Source organism: Glycine soja, chromosome 13 (assembly GCF_004193775.1).
Source record: "Glycine soja cultivar W05 chromosome 13, ASM419377v2, whole genome shotgun sequence".
Taxonomy (NCBI): domain Eukaryota; kingdom Viridiplantae; phylum Streptophyta; class Magnoliopsida; order Fabales; family Fabaceae; genus Glycine; species Glycine soja.
In genome coordinates, this window is record NC_041014.1 from 30,935,626 (window position 1) to 30,945,801 (window position 10,176).

The window sequence follows — 10,176 nt, forward strand, 5'->3', positions numbered from 1 at the left end:
TGAAAGATAACGTAGGAATCAAGTTTATAAAATAAAAAAGTGCTATACTTGACGAAGCCTGGTGCAAAACACATATCACATCTGACATCACTAAATAAGGAAGTCTATCAATTTTAGGTTCTAAAGACAGAGACATATGTAATACAATTTAAAAAATAAAAGAGGGGGGAGAAAAAAGGTAAAGTCTGAAGGATCAAATGACTAGCTCATTCTTGAACCCAACGCTTACATTACCCACCTCTGCCATCCTTGTCTTTTAAGCAAAAACTAATACCAAATGCAAATACTATCCCCACTGACCAAATCTTCTTTCTCATCATTCATGAATTTTGCTTCTTCATTCAGTTTTTCACCCAGGAAGTTCTCGCCTCAGTAGTCTCTAAGTTCGATCTATACTGAAGGGTACGTTCAAATCAAATGGGTTCATTCCAGACACCCATTGGAATGAGAAGTTCAACATTGCTAGAGACTTCATGTGGATTCCTGTTGCAGGAACTGCAGGCAAGAGGCTTATTTATTTCATACTTTATGTATGTCTTTTGATAACATTTCATTTTTTCTTATCTTCATTCCTTAATGAATTTAGATAATATGGGATGAAGTTGGAGAAGATAAGTTTGAAAGGGAGAAAGTTCTGTTAGATTTGGAGCAAGAGTGCCTTGAGGTTTACAGAAGAAAAGTTGACAGAGCAAATATATCTAGAGCTCATCTGCATCAGGAATTGGCCGAGGCTGAGGCTGAATTTACCCACCTTCTTTTGTCCCTTGGTGAACGATCTCTACCAGTCCGGGTACTTATTCCTTTTAGTCATCTCCAGTCAGTAGTTAATCGATCAGAATTAAGAACAATGATAAGCAAATAAAATCCTATTTCATATATCAAATCTAAACATGTGCTAATTATTAGTGCCAATTATCAATTATTGATTGTATAACATTTATGCTTTCAATTACATCTCATTGTTCGAATTTGACACAATCTTCAACTATGAGATAATTGTAAAAAAAATATTAGAAAACAGATCAGTTTGCTGAGCCAAGATTTAGCAAGCAATACAACTTTACAAGAGAATCTTCTTAAATGTGACTTCAATGATAAAATTTATGCTTCAACAACATCATGAATCAGTGTAGACTCTAGACTGATGACACTATTAACTGAACAGCCAGAGAAAAGGGCAGGTTCACTAAAAGAGCAGCTAGATTCAATCACTCCAGCACTTCGGGAAATGCGTCTGAGGAAAGAAGAGAGGTTAAACCAATTCCGAACTGTGCAAGGTCAAATTCAAAAAATTTCTGCTGAAATTGCAGGTAACTCAGACAATGAACCCTCATCCATTGTTGTAAATGAGAATGATCTTTCACTAAAAAGGCTTGAGGAGTATCAGAATGAGTTGCAGAGACTTCACAATGAGAAGGTACCTAGAAGCCGTTTATGTTTTTTACCCCATCATTTAGGGGTTAGTATTCTTCAAACTCGTAACATTTTCATATTATTTCTTGTGATTTCATTTGTAGAATGAAAGACTCCAGCAAGTGGAGAAATACATAGACATAATACACAGCTTGTCCACGATCTTGGGAAAGGATTCTTCGGCAATCATCATGGAAGTTCATCCAAGCTTAAATGATTTGTGTGGAATAACAAAAAATATAAGCGACACAATCTTAGATAAACTCAATATCACGGTGGAGTCCCTTTTTGAAGAAAAGCAAAATCGGCTGGAAAAGGTAATATTGTTTTTTTGGTACAAAATTTTAAAAATTTCATTATAAAACTTCTGATATATTATGGGAGTACTAACCTGTTGGGAGGCTATTGAAAAATAAATGCATCAGGAAGCTTCAACTTCAAGTATTGAGTATTTTTCCCTTCACTTGTATGCTTTCCATTTTACAAATGTGCCATATTCTTGATATATTTTGCAGCTTCACCATTTAGGCAAAGCACTGTCTAATCTATGGAATCTTATGGACACACCATACAGTGAGCGACAATCTTTTTCCCATGTAATCAATTTGTTGTCGCTCTCATCTGCAGAAGTAACAGATCCGGGAAGTCTTACTCTGGAAATAGTCCAGCAGGTAGATATTTAACTTAATGATCCACAAATTATCAGAAACTCAAATATTTAAAAAATCTAAAACTTTTTACAAGACTGAAGCTGAAGTAAAGAGACTGGATCAACTAAAAGCAAGCAAGATGAAGGAGCTATTCCAGAAGAAACAGGAGGAACTGGAGTTGATATGCAAGAAATCACATGTGGAGATTCCTTCAAGGGAAGAGATGAATAATATAATTAACCTCATAAACTCAGGTGAATCTAACTAATGTGTGCATATTCAATTTCAAAAAATGTATATGTTTATTTAATTTAAAAAAGCAGCCTAGAAATTGACTTACATCTACAACAGGGGAGATTGATCATTCTGATCTCCTCCTGAGCATGGATGAACAGATATCTAGAGCAAAAGAAGAGGCTTCTAGCAGGAAGGCTATCATGGAGAAAGTGGAGAAGTGGATGTTAGCATGTGATGAGGAGCGCTGGCTAGAAGAATATAGCAGGGTTAGAATTTTCATTTGAATTAATCTTCATAAATAGGTTTAAAGGGAGATTGTTTCTATTGTATTGTATGTTTCACAATTCAAGTGTGTTATATCAGGATGAGAATCGATACTCAGTCAGTAGAGGAGCTCACAAAAACTTGAGACGTGCTGAACGTGCCCGTATAATGGTCAGCAGAATGCCAGGTACACACACATACATATATGATGAAAACAGATAATTTGGACCAATTGGCAGCAAACACACACGTGCTCACAAACAATGGTTGCTATTTCCAGCTCTGGTAGATTTGCTAATAAAAATGACTAGGAGTTGGGAAGAAGAAAGAAATAAAGTTTTCTTGTATGATCAGGTAATTCATCTTACACTCTACAAAACTTGGAATCCAGTATAACTGATATAGTAGAAAGTACATGCTTATAAAGTGTGCAAGATATTAGAGAGAGCCCAAATAATTCTTAAAAGGGAATAAGTGAGATTTCAAAAAGTGATGTAGCCAAAGTTAAATCGCTCAACTACTACGCAATAAACATTTTGGTGTAGTATGCATAGAAGCAATAATGAAACTCTAGTTTCCTCTATTATAAAACATGCCACATTGCAAACTCAGTTAATCAAGTAATGCCATAAACCATCCATAGATAATTTTTCAAGAAATACAGTAACACAGTTACACACCCACACCTTGGCACCTCATAAGATAATAAAAACATTAAGAATTCTAGAGGCAAATCGTGTTATACACTTCTAGACTTCTATCATTGTTTAAATGGTTTCAGAATTTTTACAGTGTCACAATTTCGTTTCTCACGAGTCATGACCCATTTCTTAATTCATCTTTAATAGTATGGTACTGTGGTTCGTTAAGTTATTAACAGCAAGCAAAAATGATATCTACGTAGGTACCTCTAATGGCCATATTGGAAGAATATAACATCCTAAGACGAGAAAGGGAGGAGGATACAAAAAGACAGCAGGTGAGTATTTCGTAGTACATTGACAGACAGCTTCATACATCAGTTTGAAGCAAACATTAAATTCTTGTTCACATTCCGTTGTTTGTGAAAAGATTCTTGTTATTTGAATTGCTATACTCTAAAAACCTTATTCTTAACTCCTTTCTTATGTTTGGTTTTCAGCCGTGGGAGAAAAAGAGGATTCAAAGCCAAGTAGTTGAGCGAGATAATACTTATGTGTCAAGACCCGGCACCAGCAGCCGGCGTCTTCCAAGTAGAAGCATGAATGGAGCTCTAGACAGTTCTGCGGTCCTGAACAGAAGACTTTCTATGGGAATACAACAGCTGGGATCCAACAGCATAAATTCGGGAAATCACGGCTTGTCCTTCATTAAGGATGGAAGGAATGCCCTAAGAAAAAAGATTTATGGCGAACCCACCTTCACTTCTCCTACAAGAGATGGGGCATCTTCTGCGGTGTCAACACATTCTATATTGTTTTCCCCTTAAATTTTTTATCAGAAACATAGATTTTGACTGAAACTGCTTCAGAAAGCTTGCTTTCCAAGATTTCCAAGAAAACTGTTGTGCAATTGCAAAAGAATAAGCATGGAGCTTTTTATGTACTTATGTTCCTAATCTTAAGTTGCCCAAACGGACGAGCTCATACTTGATGTCAACTGCAACCAGATTAAATTCTTGATTCATTGTTTTAATTGCAATTTTGCATCATGTATCCCTGTTTCTGTGCCAGGATTACATGATGCATTTCTTGATCGACATGTACTAAAATCACAAACCTAATCTCACAAATTTGAATGATTATAGCTGTGTTTGAATTCAACTTGCATCACATTGGACACAAATTCACTGTGAGACAAAGATTCCAGTTCAACGCGTATTGGAAAGTAGAATTGGACCAAAACAAACAGTAACAAACACCGTATAATCTTTGCCAACTTCAAATGAGCAAACCAAAGCAAAGTTACTATATCAATAACCAAACGATAAAAATAAATATATAGAGCACCCGGGGAATATGGACCATAATAGAATATGCTAATAACTAATTAGAATCCAATTTTTTGCTAATGCATTGTTAGATGTTATCTCAGATTCAGATCAGATACAAAATCACAAATGCAGTGTATAAACAAACAAAACCTAAGACTCATCTACAGGTACCGGTGATTGGGCTTGGTCTTGGTCTGGATTTTCAGGCGATTGAGCTTGAGCTGGATTTTCAGGTGGTTGGCCTGGGGCTTGGGCTGTGTTTTCAGGTTCTGGTTTCCGGAAGAATTGATCGATGCAGCGAGTACCACGGGGAGCAGGATCCAATTTGGGCCGACCCGCAGGCTGAGTGGGCTTATCGGGCTTGGCGGCCTGAGACGGCGGCGGAAGCTCATCGAGGAGAAAATCCCTGGTTGGCTGGTGCCTCTTCACCGCCACTCTTATGTGTTCGAGATTCACGGTCTTCCGTTTCTTCTCAATTGCAACCTGAGCCGATTTTTCAGCCAGAAATTGGAGGAATAATTCGGTGGAGCGCGACACCAGGAACAACGCTTCTGAGCTCACTCTCTTCACGTCTTTGTCCAGCGCCATAATCTTCTTCACTCGACCCTTCGGGAATTCCAGTTGGATCGATACTCCGTTTTCTTCTTCGTCAGCCATAACCATTACAAATGTTCCTTTTCAGAGTTTCCAATTTTATGATTAGGGAAGGTTTTCAAATTGGCGGGAACGACAAAAAGGCCAGGGGCATTATAGTCTTATTAAGCCAACCCTTCCCGCCATTCATTCATTAAATAAAAAGGATAAATAATTAAATTTATGGTAAACGTGTGAACACTCATTAATTGGTTCTGAAAAGTTTAAATTTAATTTTTAAATGTGACAAAATATGATAAATTAATTTTATTAATAATTTAATGACAAATTAATGGTTAATTTTGTAAGTTAATATTAAATTAATTTTCAAAAATATAATTTATCATTAAATTAATATTTAAATAATATAAGTTAATGATAAAATAATCAGACAAATTTAGTAAAATATATTTATTACTTTTTTTCATATCCATATATTAAATTTATATTTTTGATATAAGTTATGATCATAGCATCACATTTTCATATAAGGATTTGATTATTTACCTAAAATAAAACGTGAAGTGGGCCGTATTGGGCTTTTTCAAATTTCAGCCCAGGCCCAAGAGGCCAAGTCTTTCTCGTGTTTTGTTTAGTTTAGTGGAGCGGTTTGCGTCTGCGGGAGGTGCAGTTGCTGCAGAGTGAGGCGTTCGATTAACGTTTGGCGATCACAGAAGAGAAGGGAATGGAGTTTTCTCAAGATGATTTTGATCGGTTACTGTTATTCGAACACACGCGAAAGACTGCTGAAGCAAACTACGCAGAGAATCCTCAAGACGCTGATGTACGTATCGTTCTTCATTATACCCTAATTAACCTTTCTTCATTCTATGACTTACTTTGCTCACACCGCACGTGTTTTGTTTCCGAATTTGTGAGGTTTCTGTTGGAAGTTATGTATGTGATGTATAATTCTTGCCAATATTGTTTTTCTGTTATCAGTCTTTGTCACATTACAACATTTAAAATTGGAAGGACAAAACTTAGATACAACGCAATTATCATCGAATTGGAGTTTTATCGGGTATTGCGCATAACAAAGGTTTGCGATACAGGATTATGCGGATTACCGAGGTGAAACTCTAATTCTTGTTGGAAAACAACACAACCAGCATCTAAGAGACTGTATCTAAGTTTTCTCTAAATTTGAAACGCGGTTTATTGGAGTTATAAGTTTTGTAACCTTGTAGTTTAGAAAATGGCTTAGATTCGTTTTCCTTGTAGAAGTTGGTAAAACATAAGTATGATTGAATGTGTATATGTATATATATCCATGCAGAATCTGACCAGGTGGGGGGGAGCTTTGATCGAGTTGTCGTCATTCCAAGCTCCTAGGGATGCCAAGGCGATGATTGATGGTATATCACGTTAAACTTGAGCAAAATTTAAAAAGTGAATTTCTGTTTTCAAGAAGGTAAGGGCGAGTTACTGTGTGTGATTGATTGTTTTGGGTTTTGGTGGGAACAAACCAACTAAACAGATGCCCTTTCGAAGCTGGAGGAGTCTTTGCTGATCAATCCAACTAAGCATGACACTCTTTGGTGCTTGGGAAATGCAAACACGTCTTATGCTTTTCTAATCCCTGATATAACTGAGGCAAAGGGTTATTTTGACAAGGCACTTGAGTATTTCCAGAAAGCTGCGGAGGAGGTAATGTGTTTGCTCTGTTCGTTCCTCTTCGTGTATTATTACAACCATGCTTATAAATCTACACGTTACTTAGTGGTGGATTCTGAAATTGTAGGATCCCGAGAATGACCTCTATAGAAAGTCCTTGCAAGTTGCCGTGAAGGTAATGGAATTGCTATGACCATTGTATCAATATTATTTGTGCACTTGATTTTATTCTAATGTTCAAAGTTTTGCTGAAAAAAGATCAAAATGGCTAAAACTGCGTTGTCTACTCTGGTTTTAGCTGAAAAATATTAGTGTTTTCATGGTTGATGGGAACACAACTTGCTGAGATATGTTAGTGTAAACTTGTTCACTATCCGTGTGTCAGTGATTCTTCTGTTCACTACAGGATCTATCTATGAGGTTTTAATGTTTTATATTGACTGATTTATATGCTGTTTAAGATTCTGTAACTATTATTGATGACTAAAACAAGATATATTATTTTGCATTTTGCTCTATAAATCTCAACGCCTGCTATACCATATATATCAGGTTTTTTTACAGTTAATGTGTTAAACAAATATTTAATGTTTTTAACTTTATTAATAGTTTTTACAATTAAGTTTTGGGTAACCATTTTAAAATGGGGATATCTTAGGGTTGCAATGTGATAATGTTTTCATCATTCCTTGGGGGTAATTAAACTTCTAAACCTAATCTCTATTTTCAAAGGCTAATTTTCAAAATATATATAAAATAATCTGATTATTTTCCTAAAAGAAAATTTGATTTCAAATCCCATTTATTTTTAACAAATTTTTAGTTACTTATTGTCATGATGCCCTCCAAGTACATAAAGACTTGTGTTTTCTTGTGGATGGTTGTGATTCCACATTTCACAACCTTTATGCTCATGCTTGGTAAATAAGTCTTACTAGTAAAGCAACTTTAGTATTCTTTGATTTCTTTCCATATGCATTCAGGGCAACTGCTTTCTAGATTCCTTATTTTTTATGGTAACCTTATATATAAGTATAACTCGTTCACCATTGTATCCTCTCCACTTTGATGAGTTGCTGTTAACCATGTTTCGTAGGCCCCAGAACTACACATGGAGATCCATAAAAATGGGCTTGGTCTGATGAGTAATGCGGGATCCTCTGCTACTTCAAAAGAAAAGGTTGTATTTATTGAAATTTCATTGCATTTAATTAAATTTTAGTCGCGTTCTTACAAATACTAAATGATGACTATAAATCAACTTCAACCTGCTATGTCAAGTTAACGGAAGTGGCTGCTTGTTCTTGATTATTTTAAAATGCCCAAAGCTGCATGAAGTTCTTATTCTGTGGATATAGCCTTGTTTAGGGTCATCATGCCTCAAATTTTGTGGGTACAAAGCTTCTCATGTTAGCATGTCATTAGAAATTGCATCTTCAACAAATTTTTCATGGTTAGTGTGAACTATGAAGTAATGCAAACAACACACCACCGTGTATATTAAAAGAGTCTTTCTTGCCTTTTCATTTGGAATACCATTTGACACATTTTTTGAGTTGTGTTGGAGTTAATTCATGTTCATGTCTTGGGATTCTGCTAATATTTTACCTTGGGATACACTACCTTGCCTATGACATTTCTATCTGCAAAGCTTGTTTGTATTTTGTGTTAATTGTAGATTGATGTCAGTTTAAATAGATTTAGTAATTTATTTGCATTTGTTTCTCTGCTTGTTTTCCATATATTGTTTGATGACTGCAGGTGTCTATCAAAGTACTGCCACACTATTGTTTTCCATGTATTCTGTCCTCTATTCTAGCTTGCCATATTTTTGGACGTTGAAAAATGATGAAAGTAGCCTTATGGGATTAAATTGTTTGAAAAGTTTACTGGTGATTATTTTGTATCAGATTATATGCATTCAATAATCTATAGTGAAGAATATTATTTTTTTATATTTGATGCATGTCTACTTTAGTCTATAGAATAATTTGTCATTGCTTGGCTCATTTCAGGAATCTAAAAAGCAGAAGAGCAATGACTTTAAGTATGACATATTTGGATGGATTATTCTTGCAGTGGGTATAGTAGCATGGGTGGGAATGGCCAAATCTAACATTCCCCCGCCACCTCCAAGATAAACATATTATTGATGAGTTATTCACTTTAGATTGGAAGTTGTGAACTAGGTATTGCATTTGTGGTTTTTACATACTGAGTTTATTTATCATTTACACTTTTCTTTAACATAAAAAAAAAATGGTTTTTAAGAATTTGCGTTTTTGTTATGTCTTGTTAACCTCCTCTTGTTATGAGCCAAGCTTAAGGCCTTAGTGGACGAAGGATATGAACTAGTAAGGTCATGTTTTGATAAACTTTTTCATACGTGTTTAACAAGAAGAAAATTAGAAGAAAAAAGTTATAAGTTAAAATTAGTTTATATATTCTGTAAAAAAAAGCTTATACATAATTAAAAAAAGTAACTTTTGAAGAAGCTAATATGAGATAGCTTTTACAAATTAGATTGTGCATGAATGGTATAACTAAGAAAGTGAGGAGAGCAGGAACCTCACTCTTCAATCTCTCAAATTTATAATGTAATAGTATTGATAAAATATTCATTTAAAAATAAGTATTGATAAAATATGAATAAGTAAAATTTGGGATTGAAATGTCAGATTTTAAAATTTATGCACGAAACCCATGACTAATAACAAGGCTACTATTATTTCATAATTTTCAAGCAAACTTCAGTTAATAATATGTTAGAAAAATGTCGAGATAATCATATAGATACAGTTCAATACGTGAATTCAGTTTGTATAACCTTTTTTAGTCGAAAGAGACAAGTTCATTCAATCCGACAGCATAAGCGATTCCAACTAGATTAATACCGCAAACATTACCCAACAAAACAACTGGCCAAGAATATATTAATAAAAAAGGATCAGAAAAACAAAACAAACATGGGGGCATAAACCTGACCCATGGGAGATCAAACTATCCAAATTTATAATTTGGTAAGCCATATTTGTTTCCTATTAAAACCAAAAGCTATACAAGGCGGAAAAGAGCTCCACCAAGAAAATTCAGTTGTTAGATCACGCCTGAGAGGCAAGCATGTCTCCAAAGGCGTTGCCTTTGTCAGAAAATGTGCCCTACCACAAAATGCATGCACTTAGTTAAGTTTATATAGTTACTCAGCCTATTCCTCTACTTCTAAGGCACAAGTTCCATGTTTTTTAGTATAACTTGATCTAAGCAAATATATAAGTATTTAATATTTGAATTTGATATCATTGATTAACTTAAAATAATCAGAATGTGATTCTGTGACTTTCTCCTCTTTTGAGTCATAGATTAATATGGTCTAAATTTTGTCACTTGTTT

General features: G+C 34.9%; 3 protein-coding genes across 3 annotated transcripts; 2 read left to right on the forward strand and 1 right to left on the reverse strand.

The window, feature by feature from the left end:
* Positions 1-154: 154 nt before the first annotated feature.
* On the forward strand, positions 155-4,335 carry LOC114380978 (65-kDa microtubule-associated protein 8-like). The gene is made up of 11 exons (XM_028340137.1): positions 155-501; positions 587-790; positions 1,166-1,417; positions 1,518-1,730; positions 1,929-2,084; positions 2,158-2,317; positions 2,415-2,566; positions 2,664-2,751; positions 2,845-2,918; positions 3,469-3,543; positions 3,706-4,335. Exons 1-11 carry the CDS (start codon positions 418-420, stop codon positions 4,030-4,032), a joined length of 1,785 nt encoding a protein of 594 aa, XP_028195938.1. The 5' UTR covers positions 155-417; the 3' UTR covers positions 4,033-4,335.
* Positions 4,336-4,488: 153 nt separating this feature from the next.
* Positions 4,489-5,220, reverse strand: LOC114380980 (dr1-associated corepressor-like). The gene has a single exon (XM_028340138.1). The coding sequence runs from the start codon at positions 5,197-5,199 to the stop codon at positions 4,687-4,689; it is 513 nt and encodes a 170-aa protein (XP_028195939.1). The 5' UTR covers positions 5,200-5,220; the 3' UTR covers positions 4,489-4,686.
* Positions 5,221-5,774: 554 nt separating this feature from the next.
* LOC114381142 (mitochondrial import receptor subunit TOM20-like) lies at positions 5,775-9,085 on the forward strand. The gene is made up of 6 exons (XM_028340324.1): positions 5,775-5,953; positions 6,449-6,527; positions 6,650-6,819; positions 6,914-6,961; positions 7,883-7,966; positions 8,802-9,085. Exons 1-6 carry the CDS (start codon positions 5,855-5,857, stop codon positions 8,925-8,927), a joined length of 606 nt encoding a protein of 201 aa, XP_028196125.1. The 5' UTR covers positions 5,775-5,854; the 3' UTR covers positions 8,928-9,085.
* Positions 9,086-10,176: the final 1,091 nt, after the last annotated feature.